At 43.5% G+C, this 25,061-nt stretch overlaps 1 protein-coding gene across 4 annotated transcripts in view; it reads right to left on the bottom strand.

The window, feature by feature from the left end:
- KIAA1217 overlaps positions 1-25,061 on the bottom strand; it is a 174,768-nt gene that overhangs the window by 87,489 nt on the left and 62,218 nt on the right. For all 4 annotated transcript variants that reach the window (XR_014212589.1, XM_082193612.1, XM_082193613.1 and 1 more), the window contains exons 2-3: positions 15,801-15,881; positions 3,992-4,184 (exon numbers count right to left, since the gene is read on the bottom strand). Coding sequence is in view for 3 of the 4 variants with exons in the window: in XM_082193612.1 (XP_082049738.1) it covers positions 3,992-4,184; positions 15,801-15,881 (274 nt within the window). In the remaining variant the exon portion in view is untranslated. The remainder of the gene's footprint in view (positions 1-3,991; positions 4,185-15,800; positions 15,882-25,061) is intronic.

Raw genomic sequence — 25,061 nt, 5'->3', positions numbered from 1 at the left:
CGATGAATGAAAAGAACTTTTGATTTTACTTGGTCATGAATAAGTGCTTTGGTAGAGCCTGAATAATATAGCGTTGCCTGTCAGTTGTGCTCCACCAAAAAGCCACTCCTGGAAATGGGGTGGGTGGGGGAATAATGAGATAGGGAATAAACACAAAGTAGGTAGATGTTCAAATGGACGCGGGTGGAGCTGTGGGTTAAACCACAGAGCCTAGGACTTGCTGATCGGAAGGTCGGTGGTTCGAATCTCCTGTTGCTCAGTCCCTGCTCCTGCCAACCTAGCAGTTCGAAAGCACATCAAACTACAAGTAGATAAATAGGTACCACTCCGGCAGGAAGGTAAACGGCGTTTCTGTGCGCTGCTCTGGTTCGCCAGAAGTGGCTTAGTCATGCTGGCAACATGACCCGGAAGCTGAACGCCAGCTCCCTTGGCCAATAAAGTGAGATGAGCGCCGCAACCCCAGAGTCGGCTACGACTGGACCTAATGGTCAGGGGTTCCTTTACCTTAAGTAGATGTTCAGACAACTTCCCTTGCCCCACATTGTCCAGTATGCCTCTCCAACCTTCTGGAGTAGCTTTTTTTTGGGGGGGGGGAGTGAGGGAGAACAAATGGCGGCAGGCAATGCTGGGAGAAATAAAGAATCAAGACAAGGAAACTTCCTTCATGTGAACTTAATAATAACTAACTTATCTTAGGGTCCAAGCCAAAGTAATCATAACTGCCCCACCCCAGTACACACACCAGGCTTTCCATTCTTGCCTCTGTCCAAGTTCTGCAAGGGCATTGAGGCATTTTCTTTGAGGTATGAGTCTCCTGCTGTTGTCTTCGGTGGGGGGGGGGAGAGAGATGCACATGGCCATTCTCTTCTCCACCAAGATTTATGAGTGAAGCCGATTAAAAACATGCAGAATGGGAAAGGGGGGAAGCAGATGTTGGTGGGATTTGTGAATTCCTTAGGGATCCCACATATCACATACGATATGACAAACAACAATAACCCCGACAGAATATCATAATGTAGGTCTTTACATCATAGCATTTGAGCTCACAGTGAGTGGTTTGTCTGGGTTTTTTTTTTCATACTTAGGGAGGAAATATATCCTAAATGAGGACTCAGAAGAGAGGGAATACTGGCATGGGCATCAGAATATAAACAGGAAGTGCCACCTACAGCAACTTCCACCAATCTGGTACCCTAGAGATGATTTGTACTACAATTTCCATCAGCCCTAGTTGTCATGGTCATATTGGCATGTTCTACATTTTTCATTACAAAAATAGCATAATGTTGGTTCTCTCATTACAGATTTTTGGGGAACCCTTCTATGTGGAGAATTTCCAAAAAGTACCTGCTGCATTAACTAAGGCAGGCTACAGTTTCTGCAGATTAACACAATCAGCTCCCACATCCCATAATATATATGGCAAGACCACCTTTTAATCATTCTGAGTCTCTGTTGGTGTAGAGAAACCAGCTAAAACCGCCTTTTGTTTATACTTCTTTGTACTTTTTTTTTTTTTGCTGATTATGTATCAGATATCAAAGCACTCTTGATAAAAATGGCCTGGGATTGTTAACAGAATAAATAAACCACTACGTTCAGTTTATGAACAGCCCCCATGATTTATGACCCCGCTGCCGTTCTGCTTTATGCTGCTCTGCAGTCTGGGAGATGGGATCCAGCAGAAGAGAAGCTTCTTTATGGCAATAACCCTTTGCCTTCCTCAACCATCTGCATTCATTGCCTTATATAGCAACAGCTTGCCTGTCCTATGGCAGTATTTCCTGAGAAAGATTGCCTTCCACTTGTGCAGCCAGGGATGGGGAAGAAATGTTGGTTAGGTTCACATTTAAAGGCAAATCTATCTAATCAACACTTTCGGGGGGGGGGGATACACCAACTAAAACACAGCCATCCTTCCTCTCTGAATTTTGCGATGCAACTTTCCAGCTAAGTAACGTGTGCAAAAATGCATATACTAGGGCAAAGTGTGCCTAAAAGTGCGTGTGTTAGTAAAAAATAACATACAATCCAGCATAAATTACTTTGCAGAAATGTGCATATTAGGCAAAATTGCACACAAAAGTGTGTCAGGATAAATTTGCACTAAAATGCTAAGTGTATGTATATGTGTGTGTGTGTGTGTGTGTATACACACACACACACACACACACACACACATATACATACATACATACATAGTGGTACCTTGGGTTAAGTACTTAATTCGTTCTGGAGATCCGTTCTTAACCTGAAACTGTTCTTAACCTGAAGCACCACTTTAGCCAATGGAGCCTCCTGCTGCCACCGTGCTGCTGGAGCACAATTTCTATTCTCCTCCTGAAGCAAAGTTCTTAACCTGAAGCACTATTTCTGGGTTAGCGGAGTCTGTAACCTGAAGCGTATGTAACCCGAGGTACCACTGTATATTTATATACATTTTTAATGGCAAGCTGATGTGGAAATGTGGTGATCTGGACTTAAGTTCAGCAAAACGAGAAACCAAAACTGAGAGATCTACCTATTCCTATGTGCAGCTAATTGGTAACAGAAATTCACTAATCTGCTCCAAGCCCATTCAACGTGTGGCAAGAATGGCTACTGTGAGAAGCAGTGTGTGTGGAAATATTAGTGGGTAGCAGTCAAGTATGCCTCCAAGCGAGATCTGGTTCCCACTGAGGAACTGGGGCTAGGAAGAACTCTAGAGTCACACAGACCTGAACAGGTAGAAATATACAAATACACTTTTGGTCTGTAAGCCAATGGTGGGGATATGCTTTGTATGCAGATGATCCCCAGTTTAATTCCTCAGATCTCAAGTTGCATAGCTGGGTAAGGCTGAGTGAGTTGCTTCAGAACCTGACCAGTCAAAGCAGACAATACTGGGGGTAGATGGACCAGTTATGGATTGACTCCAATAAAAAGCAGCGTTGTATCTCAGTATGAAGGAATGCAAGGCATAGACAACAGAGGACTGGTAACAAGCCCAAAGAGGACACCTGGCATTTTGCCCCCACCTGCGCAGCTCCACACTGCCACCATGTGGCAACTCATCTGCATGTCAACTCCAGGAGAAAAAAGATAGAGCCGCCTTTCTAGGGGAGAAACCTTGATAACAGAATTGTAAGTTGGAAGGGACCCAAAGGATCGCCTGGTCCAACCCCCTGCAATGCACAGCTCTACCCTGGGTGGGCTCGAACCACTAACCTTCTGGTTAACAGCCACACACACTGACCCATTGTGCCACCTGGGCTGGATACAGTCTGGGGGAGTTATTTGTGCCCCACAATGGCTTTGCAACCTTTACTCATTCATCTATGAGGCTGGCCATAATAATTCCCATCTGAGGCTGAGAAACAAACACTGGATCAAGATCATTCAGTAAAACCAAATCCAGCTAATCATCTAAACGAGGAGGAGTAGAGGTTATATCATCCACATGCTGCTGTACGACAAGTTTCATCATTCCTGACCATTTACCAAGCTGACAGCAGCTGATATGAAGTGGATGGAGCCCAACAACATCTGGAGTGTACTAGATTAAGAAGGCTGTCTTATATTGTTTTATGGGAGCCTGTACAAATCTTGCATACTCTCCCTTTCCTTCATTTGTTCATGAGAAGAAGCTTCCCTTTTCGCTTTACAACACAGCCTGGTGCCCAGTCATTTACAAACTCAAGGAACTGTAGCTTATTCAAATCAGAGTTAGATAACAAATATATCAAAGTGCAGTTTGATCCAGGTTTGCTATGACTACTTGGAGTTAGAACAAGCCACAGTTCTCTGAGTTCATACACAATGATGGAGCGTGGTCTCAGCCTGCTAAGTAAAAGTCAAGTTCTTCCTCTCCTCTCATTTGTGTTTTTCACCATTTTTTTTTCACTCTGAAAGACATTTGGGGAGTGAAATAAACAGGGAGAACACACAGTATTAGATGCATAACAAAACCTGGCATTAGTTCAGCAGCAGAATGTGGGTAACGCCTTACCAAGTGATCTTTCCTTTGTCTGGTTTGTTGACCTCACCACTGGAAGACTTGCTCGTGTACGGCTTCCTCTTGCGAAAGGAGAAGGAGATTCTCCTTCAGACATGATTTCCAGGGAGTCAGCAGATGCCTCTGATAATTCGGCCTGATCTCCCAAATTGGGCTGTGGGCTTTGAGATAGCTTTGGGCTCCTTGTCTGTGAAATAAAATAAAATAAATAAATCATTAAGAGAAAGCAAACACTTTTTTGGTAACTTCAAGATCCCTGCCTAAAGGAGAGCAGGGATTTCTCCCGCCTCCCTCTCATACAAGTAGATAAAATATCACTTGAGCTGCTGAATGCAGAATGATACAAGGCCTTGTTTGCTCAAGGTGACTTCCATGTATGTTATTTACAAGAGATTGTCCCAGGGTATTCCATTAAGATTTTTATTGCGGTACGTCCAACTGCACAAAATTCATATCTAACAAGTACCCGAGGCTAAGACAGTATGGGTTAGAAAGATGGCAATTTCATTCCCTGCTGTTCTGACAATTGCTAGCATTGTCTGTAACAGTAACAGCATGTAAGCATGCAGATATGCACACAACATAGTGCACAGGCAATGAATGAAAGGCTTTATGCCAGCAAGCTTCCTTAAGTCTCTTTCAGTATCGCTGTGCTAGTTGTGTGAAGAGGCATTACTCAGCTAAGAGGACAGGGGACAAATTTATACACTCTACTTTGACCTTTCACTCTTAAGTCTTCCGTATTACTACGTTTTTTAAAACCCTGCCCTTCACTCAAAGTGTTCATGCCAATGACAGAAGTCATATTTCTTTCAAGCAACAGTGTGCCATTTGGGCTCTGCCGAGGATAGAAAGCAGATGGGATGACTACATCTCCAATTGGTGGCACTTTTTTCTTCTTTCTTTTCTTCTTCTTTTTCTTTTTTAATGTGTTAAGCAAAAGAAACACCCCTTGCAAAAATGTTTGGTCACTTGATATGATAATGTTTTGCCTCCAACCCACCTACAATCTCCCGTGTGAAAATACACAAAGGTTCCACCACTTCAAACCTCGAATACACATACAGAAAGGCTGGCACAGAGAAGCTTTGGTCCAGCACTGATTTATTCCCTCAAAATAAAAAATATTCAGATTAAAATCTAATCCAGAAAAGAATTTTCAGGTTCTCTACTCACCATCCAGCCACTCTCTAAACCTGCCCCCCCTTCTCTTCCTCTCAATGGTTTATCTTAGCAGTCATAAGAGAAAGACAAAGCTCTGTCTTTTTTCCCATTTACCCAGCATGCTGTATTATAATCACATCAGGTTGAGGGGAATCAGTGCATGTTGCTGCTACCACCCTTCCACTTGCTTTAAGGCAGGTGTAGGAAACCTGTGGCTCTCCAGATGTTGTTGGGACTCTGACTCCAATCATCCCCAACCACTGGCCATGTGGCTGGAGATGATGGAACAACATCTGGATGGCCACAGGTTAGCCATTCCTGTTTAGGTGTTATAGTCAAACCAGCCCAGAGAGCAGAGGTTGGGAACCAGTGACTACAACGCCCATCATCCGTCACCACTGTCTATTCTGGCTGAGACTGATGGGAGTTGGGGTTAATGTTCCACAGGTTCCACCTGGAGAAGACACTTTAGGAATCAGAGAAAACCAGTCCGGAGGAGGAGTCTGTTTTCCTAGTTCAGATTAGCTGGGTGGATGATAATGATTTCCATGCATTACTAAATTAATCCAAAATTGATTGGGGCAAATTTACCTATCTCTACTCTCCTATCAGTCTTTAGAGGAATTTTCTTTGTAGACCTGGGGAAAGCATATTGTGTGCTGGGCCTGGGCATGTTGAGAGCTGGCAGAAGGGGCTTTGGCAATGCAGAGAGCTGTCAGGAACTCCGCAGCCGTGCAGGAATTTTAGGGCTGGGCAAAAGGCTTCAGTGGAGGTTCACAGCAAGATTCAAAGGCCTCTTCTTGGCTATAGTCATAGCTAAATTCCAACCATGCAGCGTTTAAGAGGATTTGTTGCCCTTAACTTTTTCATACCCCAGAATAACTACAGATCTGGAAGTTCCTGAGAGATAACTGCTCGCGAGTTGAAATATAAAAGGGAGTGGGCTATGTGGCACTCTTAGAAATCTGTTATGAAAGGAGGAAAGGAGGAGCTGTGGTGTAAGAGCTTTCAGAGCTGCAAACAGCTGCAGAATTATGGGCTGAAAGCCTGAACAACATGCCCAAAGCTGCGTCTGCATTGGCTATTTGTACTGAGCCCATCCAGCCTACTTCTGAGCCTGTGCCGTTCCCCCAACCATTTGTCTTGCAGATGGGCCGGAAACCCCCAAGTTTTGGCGGAACTCTAAGGAACGGTTGTGGGCACCGCCCAACGCCCAACTCACAGAAGAAGCACGGGTGATTCTGAGACATCACCACCACCACCACCAAACAAGCAAAACATCTACACCTTCCTCCCAAAACAAATACAAATACAGACCCAAAAAAGCAGGAGACACCCCCAAACCAGGCAACCCCTTCCCAACCAACTCCCCCCAAAACACCTTGCTCAGTTTGAAATAAAACCTAGAGATGCAGAGTCTTAAGTCACTACGGTGCCGACAGCTGTCACATTAGCAACTCAAGCACTGAGAAAACATAAGTGGCCCAGTCCAAGCAACTTCAGACACCTACAACCTTGTGTCTCGTGATTCTTACTTTTTCTTGGGGGCTTCGCCCCATTTCTGGCTTAGTACTGAGCTGCCCATTGACAGTTCTTATACTGACATGCCCTTCTCCTCGATTTCTGATTCCCATATTCTCGTGCGCACTGCCCAAAACACTGGATTCAATCCCAGTTCTTATTTTAATTTAAAACCCTGACAATGGTGATGTTCTATATTTAGAAGGTTGGAAAATGCTGTTCAGATCAAAGCTGGATTCAAAAACAAAGAGCCATATTGCTGACATCTGGCCTTTTCTTTTTGGTGGATATTTATTTTTTGAGTAGGGAGAGGTGAGCTTGCTGCAGAAATGACACAGATCATGGTTTACTTCCTTGGTGACCTTGGCTGAAGGAGCAACTGTAGCTTTTTTTATTAGGTTTTCATTAGGTTGCTGCGGAACTTCAACCTCTCTCCACTCCCTCCGTTTCCAACTTGTCCAGTCACACACAAAATATAATAACTCTGAAATACCTAACGAGAAATCCAAAGCCTCCGGAGCTTTGTGCTTACAAAAGGTTTGCATTAATATATTAGGTATTACCCAGCGTCCTGTAGTGACATGATTATGGAGCAGTATTTCCCTCCCCCCCCCTTCTCTCTCTCCAGGAATTACAGCTAAGATTTTTCATCTTAAGAGAATGGAGGCATGCTTTGAAGTGCCTCCATGACGTCGTTCGCATCTAAGCTACAAGGTTGTAAACACCCCATGTGGGCACATGGACGTTAATACCCAAGAACTGACAAGTGAGTGACCTAAAAAAACAAAGAGGGATTTAAGAAGGCAATAATTCTTTCATTCAGTCACCTGAAATGTGGCTGGTGGTTGTAGGCCATGACTGCAACAGCAGGTTTAAAAAGAAGAAGGTGGTACAGGATCCCTGGACAGTTAAGTCCAGTCAAAGGCAACTATGGGATGCGGTGTTCATCTCGCTTCAGGCCAAGGGAGCCGGTGTTTGTCCACAGACAGTTTTCTGAGTCATGAGTTTAGTCCTGGGTCAGCAGGACTAAACTGCTACTGGTGCAACGGAACACCGTGACAGGTGTCAGAGCGCACAAAAAAAGCTGCTTTATCTTCCCGCCGCAGCAATACCTATTTATCTACTTGTACTGGCATGCTTTCGAACTGGACGCAGGTGGTGCTGTGGTCTAAACCACTGAGCCTCTTGAGCTTGCTGATTGGAAGGTCGGCGGTTCAAAGTCGTGCGACATGGGTGAGCTCCCACTGCCCTGTCCCAGCTTCTGTTGACTGCAACAGCACCCAGGACTGGTGTATCATATTATTTCTAAAGTCAGTCATCAGACCTCTTCCCCCCATTCCCCACTTTTGAAGCAGCTCTGGTGTTGAATGAATAATGTTGTGATCAGGGAACAAGATAAGGGCTAACCCCGCCCCCTGCATCATTTTTCCAATTTAAGTCTCTCCTTAACTTTCAGTGAGCTCATTAGTGAAGCTATGATTAGCCCTGGGTTGGGAAATATATCTTTGGATGCAATGCCAGCCCACTTACCCATGAAATTCAGTAGTAGTATTCTGCGTAGACATAGAACAGCCCAGTAAAATCTATCTATAAGCATGATATGGATACCTGTGTTTTTTTCTGCTGCAGGGCTGAATGAATATCAGCATGGGAGCAAGCAATTTAGATAAGGAAGATAGCTCTAGGGGGAAAGGAGTAAAATAAAAATCATATTCCTTAGTGTATCTACTCCTGTCTGAATTATATTCCTCACATGGTTGCTTTTAAAACTAAAACTAAAAATAACAGACTAGATCATGGATCCCCTGGAACGTTAGACACTTGGAAATGCCTAAGAACAAAACTGGTGTGCTGATCTCTATAGTCAGTCTTCTGCCAAATTTCCTAATTGTGTCTCAGCTGAAATTCATGAGGTGAAACAGAATTCCTCCAGAATTTTCAGGCAAACACATCTGTAAGTATTTGATGTTTTAGAATTAATTATTTGGCAATGTATTCCCCCCTCCTCACAGTTTAGCTGTTCTTACAACAAGCTGGATGTTAGGTAGTATGTGGCCATTTTGCTAGCATCCACTGGGTACAATTAGGTTCTACCTTTTGAGCAAAATTGTATCAGATTCCCTTCTGGATTCCTGTCAGCTTCATAACGGCTAACAAACCACACTGGGCAGCATTGTTCATTCAACTGCTAAGCAGCTTACCATGCATTAACTGAGAAAGACGCCACTCATGAATTTATATCTGCTCTGCAGACATGGAACCTTAGGCCAAATTACATGTTACATTCTGGCTTAGAACTGGCTGTACAGTGGTGCCTCGCAAGACGAAAAGAATTCGTTCCGCGAGTCTTTTCGTCTTGTGATGTTTTTCGTCTTGCGAAGCACGGTCCGTTGCAACTGCGCCTCTTCAAGCGGCTTTAAAAAAAAAAACGCAAGACATTTTCGTCTTGCGAAGCAAGCCCATAGGGAAATTCATCTAGCAAAGCAACGCAAAACCGAAAAACCCTTTCGTCTAGCAAGTTTTTCTTCTTGCGAGGCATTCGTCTTGCGGGGCACCACTGTATGTTCTTCCTGTGTGCCTTCTCCAGAGTGACCCTAGGAGCCAATCCTCAGTGGCTGACTTTCCTCCTTTCACTCTGATTGGCTCCAAGAAGCACAAATGATGGGAAGGCTTATCAGTGACTAAAAAGCTCCTCTTTCATATTGTCAAGGCAGCTCTAGGACACTAGAGACAGGGACTCTGAATTTTTGACTTGATAGCTGGCCACAACCCTAGGACATTATATTTCTGCTCCTGGGACCTTCTCTTTGGCAGGAAGAACATGTGCACCATACTTTTCCTGTCAAGGATACTGGTTTGCAGTGGTGAAAAACACTTTCCTAGGAGCTGTAAGCACCCACAGACCACCCCTCTTGTGTTATCATTTGCTAGCCCAAAGGTAAGTTTCTACACCTTACGGCAAGGATGAGGTGGAGAGGCAGAGAAGGCCGCCATGAAGTGATGCTTCTTAAGTGCCATCACCAAGCTTTCCCAAACTTGGGTCTCCAGCTCCTGTTGGACCACAACTCCCATCATCCATAACTAGGAGGACTAGTGGTCAGGGGAATACTGACATAGAATGTGTCTTTACATAAGCAAAATCTCAGTTCTGTAAGGGTGAGCATGAGGACATTCATGCCTCCTTAATACAAGTGTTGTATAAAATACTACATCAATCCATACAGACACACCCATTAGGGGAAAAGAACTTGTTTCCTGATACTGAGTAATACATCAATTTCTTTTGCAAATTTTGCAAAGGGGGCTGGAAAGAGAGGATAAGCAACTCAAGGGTTACTTATAATATACAGTATAATGAGATATTTAAGACGAAGTCTCTAGGACGTTGACTAAATTATGGTATGATTTTTAATAATGTTGGCCATTCATCTTCTTTCATTCCCTTCCTTCTATTTTGTCACTCTCATAACTTTTGTCTGATGTATTGCTCATTTATATTATATTATATATTACGCCATTCCTGGTGGCACAGACTGCATTTTGGAATATGTATATACAATTTTACGCCAGTGGAAATATACTTTTTTATTGCTAATATGTATATCATCCAGATCACAAGAAGTAATGGAATTGCTCTATTCTACTTCGGCCAGATCTGACTGAGAGCACAAAGTCTGCTTTGGGCACCACAATTTCAGAAGGACAGGCAAACTGGGAACATTTGTTGTTGTTGTTCATTGTTGTTAATGTTAGTTGCTTTGGGTCACTTTGTGAGAAAAGTGACTAACAAATATGATGATGATGATGATAACAATAATATACATGCACAAAGCACAGAGGGACACAGTGAAACCCACAGGGGTCTTTGCAATGTAGAAGTCCTTCTTCCACATACAGGATCTATAATAGTTAAATGTTTTCCTTAGTTCTGCTTTCAGAAAGAAAGTCAATACCACATGCATATGAGACTAACTTCTTTCTATGAAAAAAAATTCTCTCTCTGTACATACACACACACTCACTACCCTCACAACAATCTTGAGCATTTTCACCTGTGAAAACAGAAATGGATTCAAGGCTGCAGAAAGAAAATCCAAACACTCAGCAGCTGGGTGTATTATAACTCATTTTTTCTTGTGTATTATGATTTCATTATTGAGAGATGGAGGTGGGGGGTGGGGGAAGAGAAGCCACTATTGCGAAGTATTCAATGGACACTGGTTTTAGAGGGGGGTGGGGTGAGGAGATATCATTCCACATAAAATACTCAGCCGACTGTGCTATTGAAGGCTGAAGAAAGGCAGAGAGGGGAGAGGGAATTGTGCAATGGAACGCGAAACACAGCAGGAATCATTCTGCTGTTACATTGAGTTAGGCTCAGTATCATCCACACTAGACAGGCAGTGGCTCTCCAGAGTTTCAGTGAGGACTTGCTCCTAGTCCTACCTGAAGATGCCACCAGAGACTGAGCCTGCTGATCTCCTCCAACAATTCTTAGACCACCTATGTATCCCAACATGGAAACCAGAGATAGCAGTTATACGCTTCTTATTACAGGGGAGAGACCAAGAGCTCACTAAGACAGTAGCCAAGTTCCTCTATTTGATTTTACGCTACAGGATCCTGCCCTTGCTGGAGACCCACAGAGGTGAAATAGACTGCTCGCCTCTTCTTCCTTTTGGCAAATGACTGTACTGTTGAAATGGTGACGAGTTCTCATTGGCCTATTTCTTCAGAATGTTTGTAAGTGATGCCAATAAAGGTTTGATGATGATGATGGCTGAGCCTAGGACCTTTTTTTGGTATGCAAAATAATAATAATAATAATAATAATAATAATAATAATAATAATAATAATAAAGAATGCCGCAGCCCTTTCCATAGATCACTAAAGTTTGCTACCTCCAGTTTGCTCATTTGGCTGATGTAGAAGCAATCCCTATCATAGCAATTTAAATGTACGGTGTGAATGTAGTCAGAAAGAGAGAGGGAGAAATCTGCTACTTTTGGAAACAGGACCAAGACCGCAATCCTTACTCCAAGACAGCCCCACTGTATGCAACAGGACTTTGCTTGCTTCTGAGTGTTCCAAGGCATTCAGATAACTTTTACAGAATGGTTCATAAGTACTGGTTTGCTTTCATATTGTTTAAACTTTTAAACAATTAAAAAAAAAAAGTATTGATAAAGGGCATGCCTGCATTTTTGTGTTCCTCTCCCATTCACCACTACCTTCTTTGCCTGAAATCAAATATTTGCTTTTTCAGGAATCTGAAGGTCTGTGGACTATTAATAAACTTTAACTGAACTGTGTCTCTCCAAGGTTTCCGGAAGGGTTCTCTCCCAGTGCTTGAACTTGGGACCTTTTGCATGCAGATCACATTCTCTGCCTGCCATCGAGCTATGGCCCTTCAGAGTGAAAATAAATTCAAATTAATTTGGTTTTGTTATGTTAAGTTGATTTTGTTATGTGCTCCACTTTGAGGAGATTTGTTGTTGTTTTTTAAATGCAGCAGCAGTATTGAAATTTATGTGTAAAGCAAAGATAAAGCTCCATGGATTCTGAGGGTGAAGCCAGTGCATGGGGAGGGGAGGTTTTTATCTGTTTGCCTCTATCCACAGATTGTATGGAAATATTCCCCATGCAAGGAGGATGCCTAAATCAAAACACACAAAGCAGCGCAAGCTGTGGAGGAGATCCCAACTCAGAACACACAAAACAGACGGATGTTTCTACTCAAGCCCCATCTACATTACAATTGCAGGACGCCTTATCCCCGGTTAGTTGCCCTGGCTTCCTCAACTGTTATCACAAGCCTCACACAGGAGCTACATTTCGTGGGAAGGCTGGAAATGCTCCACTATGAACATGCCGAGGTGTATTTAGGTCTGGGCTACGCAAAGCATCTCAACTGTTTTTGCAGTTAGCATAGTGTTGAGAGTTGAGACTGTCTGTTAGTTAGGAAGACAAAAGGGAGAGTTGAGTGATGTGAATCTGGATGCAACAGTGGCAGGATGGAAAGGCAGAGAGAGTCACAGGCCTGATTTCTGCTAGAATCCAAGGCTGTGGCTATGGGAGAAGCAAGACCTTCTTTTGGTGTTGATGCTGTGAACCCCTCCATCGAAGGCTCAGGTTGCATATATGTGTAAAGAAACCTTATATCATAAAGACACCACAGTCTCTGCTGTGCCTCATTCCCAAAAGGAAAATTGAGCCCTAGTTAAGCACCGGAACCCCCAGAATCTCGCACTGCTCAAAGATAGTAGTGTGCAACAATATGCTTATTAATCTGCTCTTCATGCAAAAATCTAATTAGGCTGCAAACAGTTTCCACAATTCTTCTATTGTAGCTTTTATTATGGACATAGAAGCAATCAGCTACAGCATGGGAGCTTTGAGGTTACAGTGGAGGAGTCTCCATCTTTTTGGATTTTCAAGAGTTGGCGAGTTTCTCTAACTCTGATATTCCAACAGAATTTTCCCCTAAATAATCAGCTTGCGTAGAATTGCAGCCAAAATCCCATTAAAAGCCAATGGGCTTAAATTAGTACAGTGGTACCTCGGGTTAAGAACTTAATTCATTCTGGAGGTCCGTTCTTAACCTGAAACTGTTCTTAACCTGAGATACCACTTTAGCTAATGGGGCCTCCCACTGCCGCTGCACCGCCATGGTGCAATTTCTGTTCTCATCGTGAAGCAAAGTTCTTAACCCAAGGTACTATTCCTGGGTTAGCGGAGTCTGTAACCTGAATCGTCTGTAACCTGAAGCATCTGTAACCCATGGTACCACTGTGATAGCATAACTTGTCCTGCTGGTTTTAATGGGCCATGCAGTGTGATCCTATGAATGTATATTCAGGGGCAAGCCCCACCCTTATTGGTGGGGTTCACTCTCAAGTTCGTATTCAGCAGATTGCAGCCTGAGTGATTTTAGTTGGCTCAGTGACTATGTGGTTTGCATTCTTAGGGAAGGAATTCTTTTTTTTTTAATGAAATCAGCAGAATTTCCAAGCAACCTTGACTACTTCCCTCTAATGTTGATCAGCCGCATTGCTTCCTGCTGATATGATCAGCCAAAAATATGCTCTCTTCCAAGGACTGTAAAGAAATTAACATGAAATATGTAGGTCACTTGTTCCTGCTCCCTTTTTTAATTGTGTAGAAGCTTCTTAAGATGGTTCACATTTTCAGCTGCTAGTAAAAATTAACTCCATTCTTTTGAGGGGACTAAAAGGAAAAGGACGTTTGTAGCAATCTGATAGATCTAGTTTGGGTTTATTTTTCGCCCCTAACCAAATTCACTGACTTGTTGAGATGTCACAAGGTGCCTGCTATAGGATTGTGTGCATCACCACACACTAATTCCTTCCCTTTTCAAGGTTACTGTGGGATCTTAATCAGGCAAATGTTGGTTATTGGTAACTATTCTTGGTGACCATGATTTGCCTCAGTGTCCACACTGGGCATACTGTTGTTATTGCAAACTATAGTTTACCTGCCACAATCGGAATAAGAGACTATGGTTGGAAGTGGGCTTCTGATTCCAAGGCAGACTACAGTTAGCGATCAGCACACATTGCCTGATTCAGAAGTCACTGCAAATTATAGCTTCTGAGAACAAGGCAGTGGAGGAGATAATTGAAATGTGTGAGGGAAGTAGAAGGGGGAGGCATATAAGCCTGCAGTATGTCCCCTAAGCCTATTTTATGATCTGGCCATGACACGGAAACTGGGCCTTTGAAAAGATGAGGGGGTCCCAGATGCACCAGCCTTGCCTGAAGCACAATATGAGGAGGAATAGTACAATAACTGAAAAAGTGGAATGTTTCACTACAGACTGAACTACTGAGAGACAAAACAGTTGTGGTGGGCAATTGCCTGTCAGCTCCAGAAAGGTACATAAACCTGAGTTTTATCTTCCAGAGGATAGCTCTTATCAAAACAATTTCACTGGAAGGCGTCCCAGGGCCCTCACATTCTTGTACCTGACAGAAGCCTTTTTAGTTTTTCAAAGCTTGTCAGGTCCATCAGGAATACTGTTTGTTCCCCATTCTCCGAACTATTGTTACATCTTGCAACAGGTTTAAGCTAGAAGTCATGTCCCCCATTATCACTGCCACAGTCCTTATTATTAGAGCTGTCTGCATTTCATCTAGGGGCAGGAGGATTCTGCCAGCCACTGGCATTTTGTAATGCTGAAATGAAAATAAAATAAGACTTAATATACTGGTTCAAGCCCAAAATATCCCCAATAACTTCCTGAAGTCACAGCAACAAGAAAAACAGAATAGATGCTAAAAGACATTATTACGTGAGCCTTGAGACAATTTGTTCTGATCCAAGGAGCAAATTACACTCCCATTGTCTCTTGAACACAAATATCCAATGGGCATCTGAAATGAATGCAACGGGAAAGAAGAATGTGTTTGTGACATTTCTTTACAAAAGCTAATGGGTGTAGTAGAGCTACTCAAGTACAGACCTTTCCTTGAAAAATTATAATTGCTTACTGTGACATATAAGATTTTTCTAATTGAAGTGCTGTTATAGAATTTGAAAAACACAGGGAGACGAAAATGCCTTTTAGGCACAGAGGAAACCTATGTTTGAAAGAAGCTGTAAAGACCTTACCATATAAATGCAACAGCTTTAGGCAACTTTCTTGCATAGCAACAAACGAGCACAGGCCGATACATACGACACAAGAGAATATATGAAATTGCTACATTTGAAACAGGAAATACAATAAAAATATAGTCCCAGTGCAATATGATCATGTTACTAGAAATTATGTGGTTCTCAAAAGGCTGCAGAAGCTGATCCATCTTCTCCGTGCCTCTTCCGATACGCTTTTGATATGGGGAGACTTTGTCATACAGAAATTCGTCACTTCAGAACTAATGTTAGAAATGGGTGTCCATGCATTTTGCTACCCAATCCACATCTAGGCAGGATAACAAGACATGCAGGGCCAGATTTAGTAAAGGGCCAGATTTAACCAGGGACAATTTCACTCTTTGGGATGGCAAGCTTCACACAGTGAGTGGAAGGCAAAGCAAAAAAACAGCAAGATCAATCCAAGGCAGAATGCAGAAAAAAGAAAAGTGCAGTACTAACTCTCTGAGAGGATTCAATTTTCATCAAGTACCTTTGAATGTCAAGCTCTGAATGGAGGGAGACCAACATGCACTGCAAAGCCTGTGAATCAGAAGAGAGAGAGAGAGAGGAAAAGGAAGGGGGGAGGGAGAAGAGAGAAAAAATTAAAATAAACAAAAGAAAAAGATGGAGTACAAACATAAAATGGAAATGTACAGCAATAAAACAGCAGCGGACTGGAAAAGAATAGGACTGAACAAAGCATAAAGAGTATGAAGAAAAGAATTAAATAGCAGGCAGTACTGGAAGGTTTCAAGTTGGGAATTGTAGCTGCTTGCACGCTTATCCTTATTGCCATTATTATTATTACAACAATTTATTAATCCACTGTCTAAAGACGATTTAGGTGTAAAATAATTAAAACACAATTTAAAAATACAAATGCAACAAATATGTTGAAAACAAGACTAAAATCCTCACAAGAGGACGCTCATGGTAAAGACCCATTTATCAGTCTGGGAAAGCCTGTCAGGAAAACGAAAAGAAAAGACTTCTTCAGTTGTTTCCAGAAAGTGCAGGCCATGGGCACCTACCGCATCTCAACAACAATGCTATTCCACAGAATAGGGGCAGCCACACTGAAAGCCCTGCTTCATGTAGAGTGGGCTTCGGAGATCTTTGGGACTTGCAGGAGAAAGTCCCCAACTTTATACATCTACGTGATGTATAATGGATAAGGTATCTTCTAGAACATACATCTGAATATCCTTCACCTTTTCTCTCCAGCATTCCTGCCAAGCTCTGTACCGAAACTTCTCAATATTTTATCCCCTGTCACCCAGCTTCCTTTCCCCCTACCTGCCCAATTTGTTCATTAAATTTGGCGAGGGGGATTCAGTAAGGAGTTAATAATGGAAGGAACTGGACCCATTAAAGGAAATAAAGCACAAGAAAGGCTTGTTGCTTAATAAGCAGTAATCCAGCTTCCGTTGATACAGAAACAGTTCAGCATTATACAGGTATGCATATTCTATCAGCTTTGATAGTCACGATGTGTAAACACACACAGGAAGCAAAAGTGAGGCATTTCAAAAGAGCAGCTCCCTGGTCTCGCCCCTACAAAACAGTTTCACTGAAGTGCCTTGACCCACTACAGGAATATGTGCCCCACATCACATTCCAGGTACGGAAGCTGAGTGGATCAGAGATCAATTCAGTCCTGGCAGTGGGTCTGCGCAGAGGGAGCGGGCAGGCTCACATAGGGCATGCAAGCCAGGTTGTATGGGACACAGAGCTCAGTGCAATGCCTTGCAGCTGATCTCTGCCCTTCAGAATGTGCTGCCTGAGGGGGTCACTTCACTCCGCCTAATGGTAGGAAAAGGACTATTGCACAGGCAACTGGCTGGCCACCTTGTGAACAGGATGCTGGACTTAGCTGGATCTTTGCTCTGATCCAACCATCAGCAGGGTTCTTTTTAGAGACGGTTTATTGCATAGTATTAAGAGTCTAGCACTCAACATCATAGAGCAATCCCATGCATGTATACTCAGAAGTAAATCCCATTCTGTTCAATGGAACTTAATTCCAGGCAAGTGTGTTTAGGAATGCAGCCTAAGGCTATTAACCAGTTTGGTTAGGCAAATTGATTTCCCCAAATTTACCAGCAAACCAATAAATTATATTTAAATAAATCTGCATATTACCTAATACTCAAAATAGGTGCATTTCTGAGGTGTAAGATACTACTGTATTCGAATTTATAGTAATAAGTTCAGTAACCCAACAGGATCAAAACAGCCCCTCTAGTATAACTCGGACCCACAGAATAAAGCTTTCATTGACTAATCCAGTTCAAGCTTGCAGTTCTAATAATAATAATAATATTAAGCACCTAATTCCCAGATGCATTACAGAGAAAATTCTAATGTTGATTGCCATCCAAGAATTAAGAGATGGAAGTGAGACCTAATGAAAACAATGGCAGGATCTAAATATGCAGATACCGGTATTTACCTAGGAAGGACCGGGACTCTGAAAGGGCTTAGGAAGGAAATTGGATCAAATGCATATTTCCTGCAGATGAGGATTTTATTGGGCTATGTTGCGGGGGGGGGGGCAGGGAAGAGAGATTTCCTGATAGAGCTTGCTTTGGGTGTGGAAACTTTGAGGAACGGCAATCCGGCTGAAACATGGAGGTCAGAGCTAAATTCAGCAGCTGCATATTAAAAGCCACACAACCATTTCAGCCATCACATCACATTGAGGCTGCAAGCCTAGATGAAGAGCAGACATCGAATGAGACAAGCATTTGGCAGTTGCAATCAAGTGGAAAGAAGCGAAGAAGAATATTTGCAAATAAGCAGAGAGATAGCAGCCAAGTCTCATAGGCCTGGCGTGCCAATAGTAAGAACAAAGCGGAAGGAAATTTGGGGAAACATTTAAATTCACACTCCTAAGGCTACGTATTTCCAAAAGCTATTTATGACCTGGCTTCTGCATCTCTCAAAGTACACACATGCTTGAGTTCCAGCTTGCTAATATAAAATGCTGGTTAGCAACAACAATGCTGGGGGGGGGGGCAGGGAGGCCCCTTTTTACCACCTACATATGGGTGTTTTTTTTAACTTTCATCAAGCTGTTTGAAGGACATGTTTGGAAAATTACTCTTGCAGCTCCAAAGATTTGCCCATCATTTTCTGTCCCCATCCCTTCATTATTAAGAAGACAGAGTTATGCAAAAACAATGGCTTCTTGATTTTCCCACCCACCATCAGTACTTTTTGTTGATTCTCTCCCCAAAATCATTGTCCTTCTCCTTTCTGATATTGCTGGGGAAATTATTCCATTGCTCATAAGCCGATTATGACTTACTGGAAATAAGAAACACACAGGGATAAGCTGTAAAGAAATGAAGATCACTATTTAATAGGGATAATATTTTGAAAATGAGGTATGGGGCGGAAAAGAATAAAAGCTGTTTTCAAAATTCAGCAATGTCCCTTGTATTTGGATCTGTTATTTTCCTCCTAGCTTTACTTTCTTAAACTGACCTGGTTAATCAAAAGATACACCAGTTCTGCAAGTAACACTCTAAAGCACACAACTGCAATTTTGAGTGTTAGCTGAAATTGGGGGATGGGGTGGGACTCTACTATCCCATCTAAGTTCTCTCAAAAAATGTTGCTCTGTTGTTAGACCTCACTGCAACCTTCCCATGTGTCAGCTAAATGAAAATGAAAGGTCCCCCCCCAAGTTCAAAATCAGAACATCCAATTAAACCCAAGGAAAATGCTTCAGATAGTAACTCAAATGTCTTACACAGGGAAGAAAGTTTTGATCTTATAGAATCACAGAGTTGGAAGGGACTCTGAGGATCATTTAGTCCAACCAGAGGCAGAGCTAGCTGCTCTGGCACCCGGAGTGGCACACGTGCCCCAGGGGTGGGAGCCATGGGAGAGCATCCCAAGGGGCAAGCCGCCCATAGGGGGTGGAGCGAGCCCCCCATGGCAGGCTGCTTCCTGGGCGAGGGAGGGAGCCACGCCACTTTGCCAGCAGCCCTCCTACCTTCACTGAGGTCCAGCGCCGAGGGCCTTCTGGCGGTTCCCCCACTGCAAGAAGCCAAGTTATAGGGAACCAGGCAGAGGGCCTTCTCGGTAGTGGCGCCCGCCCTGTGGAACGCCCTCCCACCAGATGTCAAAGAGAAAAATAACTACCAAACTTTTAGAAGACATCTGAAGGCAGCCCTGTTTAGGGAAGCTTTTAATGTTTAATAGGTTATTGGATTTTAGTGTTTTGTTGGAAGCCGCCCAGAGTGGCTGGCCAGATGGGTGGGGTATAAATAATAAATTATTATTATTATTATTATTATTATTATTAGGCACACAAAAAGACTAGTTAATATGTTCAGACCCTTTGCAAGGGAGAGGGAGAGGACATGCTAAACACACACACACAGTGAGAGAGATACACTCTTAAGCCTGAGCTTTCTCTGGCACTATTTAAGACTCGAAGTTGACAGCACATTGCAAGCTTGATAGCATAGCAAAACCTCTTCTGTAGCCCGTGGGGGTGGGGGAGCCCAGCTATTTGGTACCAAATCATCCAAATGACAAGGTTTATATATCTACCTTATTATTAAAAAGGCTTTCATGGCATTCCTCTCTTCTTCCAATAAGTACCTGTCATCCGCTCATCAGTTCCAACAGTGACACGCGAGTTAACAAATGGCTTTGTTCAGCACGCACCAGTATATACTTGCCTAGACTATATAAGAGTCAGACAGGAATTTGCTCATACACCCTGGCTAGCTATCTCTGAGAAATTAGTCAATCTTTTTTAGCTGCAGAAAATGCTTCATCACACAAGATCCTGATTAGTCAAGGAGGCTACGTGGTATACTAGAAATGAACCCAGATCTCCTCGGTCCAAGTCCAGTTTGCCACACTGGTTTAGCAATTCTGATAGAGAAGAGACAAAGGCCAAGTCTGAAGGCCGTCCTATCTTGCCATCCACAAATAGATTCGATTTTACATGAATTTGCCAAGGCTGGGCTGCGGGCAGCAGTCTGTGCTGCAGTTGGAATCAGGAGCTGTCGACAAAGCCTAGGGGCCAGGAGAACCAAAGGCCAACCAAAGGATACAGGAACAGAGGGTAAGGCCTTTGTTGCTCAAGCAAGGCTTAACTTGGACAGGAAACCACTGAGTAAACATCACAGCCTGCATTCATCCCACTGAAATGCACAGTGGTACCTCTGGTTACATACTTAATTCGTTCCAGAGGTCCATTCTTAACCTGAAACTGTTCTTAACCTGAAGCATCACTTTAGCTAATGGGGCCTCCTGCTGCCATGTTGCTGCCGCGCGATTTCTGTTCTCATCCTGAAGCAAAGTTCTTAACCCGAGGTACTATTTCTGGGTTAGCGGAGTCTGTAACCTGAAGCGCCTGTAACCTGAAGCGTATGTAACCCGAGGTACCACTGCATTTGGGGTAGATACGTTAGGGGCACAGATTAGGAAAGTTCTGAACAGCAAACAAAATGCTAATTCAATCAAGCCCCAGTTAGTTTACAAGAAATATCTGTTCACGTGCATCTCATTTAGCCAAAATACATGCATGCTTCTGGCTCTACTGGGCTTAGAAAGCCGGGGTGTAGGAGTAGACTTGGATTCGAGGAGCTGATGACATAATTGTTCAGCAGCCAGGTCTGGCTTTTAAAAGCTAAAAGAATCTGCAGCATATGAAATCATTTTCAACTTACAAAGCTTCCAAGTCCTGTGCCAGTGTGCTTTGCTTTAAATATGGGGTACCAAAGAACCCACAAGTTATATTACTTCTAAGGATACCCAATTCTTCCACTTCTTTGTTGTCTCTTATTTTATCTCCCTTTCACCTTCAGAATGGAAATAAGGCTGAATCCAAGTGTTTATTAACATAAGAGACCACATTTCTGAAATCCCCTATTCCTGGTTACTGCTATATATACTCACAGCATCATTCTGGAACAGAGGTGGGGAACCTGCAGCTCTCTAGGTATTGCTGGACTACAAACCCCATAGTCCCCGACTGCCTGGGGCTGACAGGAGTCCAGTAACCCCGGATGGCACTAGGTTCCTCATTCCTGATCTGGAATAAATAGTTTTCAGTGGCGTTTACTGCCAGGTAAGACTCTAGAACTGCAGTCCCAGGGTCAAACCAGATGATGTGTCTCTACACTGTATCTGTACCATTAAGTGCAGGCTTTATAAAAAACACTGCCAAAAGGAAGAGCGCAGCCAGGATTTTTTGTTTGTTTGTGTGTGTGTGTGTGTGTGTGTGTGTGTGTGTGTAAGGGAGGGAGGGGGTAGTCTTAACCCTTTGCCCTCATTATGGCCCCAATTTAGGGCTCGTCCACACTTCTGCTTGGCCCATGCCTAGAAAGCATGGGTCTGAGTGGTTTTCTGCTTACCTCTCAGCTTCTAGGCAAGCATCCTTGGGGAGGGATTGTTCCAAAACTGGGGCACCACCACCAAAAAGGCCCTCTCCCTAGTTGTTATTGGCAAAGCCTCATATGGCAGAGGTGCCTTGGGAAGGGTCTCTGATGATGAATACAATTGCTGGGCAGGCTCCCATGGCAGCAGGCATTCCTTCAGATACCCGAGTCCAAAGTCACACAAATTACAATAGCTACTTTGCAAAAAGCACCACATTCCTGCAAGTACCAAATAGTGTGCCAAGATTTGTGACATCTGAGCAACAAGAGGCTTGCTTTGGGGAAGATGTGCAGACTGCAGGGGCAACAGCGGGAAACAAACACGCATTTATTGTGCAACGTGCTGACTAGGCAGCAAAACTATTGAATCCATGAGAAAACAGTGGGGCGAGAACGGAAGCAATTGTCCCTTCGGTTCATAATGCAGAACGGCTTGCATTCCTGCAGTCCTGCTTCCTTGACCCAAATTTCTGAGGAACCTTTGTTGCATAACAACGCAAATGCCTTATAGCCATTCCTTCACGTTTCACAACAACTGCTTAGCTTTTGTCTCGGTCTGTTCCACTTGCCTTGGGTGGAAATTCTATACCTTAACAGAAGCCGCTACAAAATGTATAAATCTGAAGCTTTCCTCTCCGCACCCTTGTGTCCTGGAATGCATGTCTCTTGTTACTTAAGTGAAAGGAAAGAAACTGATGTTGTCAGCTCTCATCAAGACAGATGGTTTCCCCAGGATATCCGGGCTGAGCATTCCTACTCTAGTTATGCCTAGAGTAGAGAGATATGTGGAGAACTTAAGACGAAGCTGCTGAATCAGGCCAGTGGCCCATTGAGTCCAGAGTCCTGTTCTGGTTTCCTTCAACTGGTACTCAGACACATTGCTGCCAACAACAACAATAATTATTTATTATTTGTACCCTGCCCATCTGGCTGAGTTTCCCCAGCCACTCTGGGCGGCTTCCAACAAAGATTAAAAATACATTAAAATGTCACACATTAAAAACTTCTCTAAACAGGGCTGCCTTCAGATGTCTTCTAAATGTCAGGTAGTTGTTTATCTCTTTGACATCTGATGGGAGGGCGTTCCGAGAAGGCTCTCCGCCTGGTTCCCTGTAGCTTTGCTTCTTGCAGTGAGGGAACCTCCAGAAGGCCCTTGGCACTGGATCTCAGTGTCTGGGCAGAGTGATGGGGGTGGAGACGCTCCTTCAGGTATACTGGACCGAGGCCGTTTAGGGCTTAACACCAACACTTTGAATTGTTCTCGGAAACGTACTGGGAACCAATGTAGGTCTTTCAAGACTGGTGTTATGTGGTCTTGGCAGCAGCTCCCAGTCACCAGTCTAGCTGCCGCATTCTGGATTAGTTGTAGTTTCTGGGTCACCTTCAAAGGTAGCCCCACATAGAGCGCATTGCAGTAGTTCAAGTGGGAGATAACTAGAGCATGCACCACTCTGGCGAGATAGTCTGCGGGCAGGTAGGGTCTCAGCCTGCATACCAGATGGAGCTGGTAGACCACTGTCCTGGATACAGAAATGTGCTACTACTGCTAGGCCAGTACAGCAGTCACCATATCACACACATCTTCAGTCTAGGAAGGGACATCTGAAAACCACACAGCCAGGAAGTAAAACAAAAACCGGCACAAAAAAATGGCAAGCATGCTCACAGCATCCCTGGAACTAGTACCATTGCAACCAGTAAATGACTGTGTCAGCACTGACCCCCACACATTGCTTACACATGGAAGGAGCAAATGAATTCATGACAATGGGTACATATCCTAGTACCCTCACCACTCCATGGACAACGGGGGTGGGAAGACTACATAGAACTTGGTGCAGGTTCTTCCTCCAGACATCCAACTGGAGCAATGCTCAGGAAGGGACCAAAATGTATTTTCTTGGCTCAGCCACTGGAAAAAATTATGTGCGCTGTTAAGATACATTTATTTATTCTTTAGAGGAAACTGGGTTGTTGGTTTTTCTCTCTCTCCAAGCAGTTGTAATATATATTTTATTTAGAAATAGGAGCTCGAGAGACAGAGAGAGAGAGAGAGAGAGAGAGAGAGAGAGAGAGAGAGAGAGAGAAATTCAGAGAGCACACCAGGTTTAGCCTCTAGGGAAATTCTTTCACAGTAGTCTTAGGCAATAAATAATCTCTCTTTGTGTTAAAACAACACTCACTGAAGTTCAGAACTGGAGCATCTGCACTCTGGAATGCTCCCCAGGGTCCGTAGCAGAGAGCAAAATGCTGAGGTTTGCTAGGATTATTACAGGGGAGTTTCCCATTTATAATAAGTTCCCATTTATAATAACTCAGCTTAAGAATCTTCTACCTGGGAGCAATCATTATTAGAGGTTAAAGCATCGAAAACCCCGTGGTGTTTGTAAAGCAGAGGCCTAATGATCCAAGGCTTGTATGATGTTTGTATAGGGACTTGGGATTCCCACTGGATGTCTGACACTATATAAATATAAAGTGATTATCACTATGTCTATAGCCATGAATCCTTCTTGGCAGTCATAAAAAGTGAATAATGCCTTCCCACTCACTCTCCATCAAGGCATCACAAGACTGGGCAATTGAAACGGGCCCTGGGACAGTCTAAATAAGCCGTTCCAACACAACCCTTCTGCATTTTGATCTCCCTGGGAAGTGGTGAACTGAGCAGAGTGGGAACGATGATTGATCACATTTTAAAGTCAAGTTAATGGAGGGCAGAGCTATCAATGACTATCATTAGCCACTAAACAGCACAAAGTGGCTGAACATAAAATACTAGGATTGAAGATGATGGGATGGTCACCTCTGCTGGTGTTAACTGAGAACACCCTTCATTTGTCTGATGAACGAGGCTCAAGATGAGAGATGGGGGCCTTCTCCAACGGATGCTGGACTCCAGTTCCCATCACCGCTGACCACTGGCCATGCTAGCTGGGTCAAATGGGAACTGGAGTACAACATCCAGATAACCACAGGTTAGCCACCCCCGTGCTAAACCACGATTTAGTGTTATGTTAAAACCAGTCCACAGAGTAGGGATGAGAAACATGTGGCCTCTCAAAATGTTGCTGGATTACAACTCCCATAAACACTAACCACTGGGCATGCTGGCCGGGAACGATGGGAGTTGGAATCCAGCAACATCTGGAGAGAACCAAGCCCACAAAAGCTTCTGCAACAATAAATCTGTTAGACTTTAGGATGCTGCTAGACCTTCCTGTTTTTGATTCACTTGAGTTCTTCATCACATGGTTGCATAGACCTTTCCCACAACCATATCCACCAGATTTCATAAACTAGTTCTTGTGCC

This window comes from Podarcis vaucheri (assembly GCF_965113315.1).
Source record: "Podarcis vaucheri genome assembly, chromosome: 12".
In the NCBI taxonomy this organism is placed as follows: domain Eukaryota; kingdom Metazoa; phylum Chordata; class Lepidosauria; order Squamata; family Lacertidae; genus Podarcis; species Podarcis vaucheri.
Note: the sequence above shows the minus strand (reverse complement) of the source record. Positions and strands in the feature narration are given on the sequence as shown.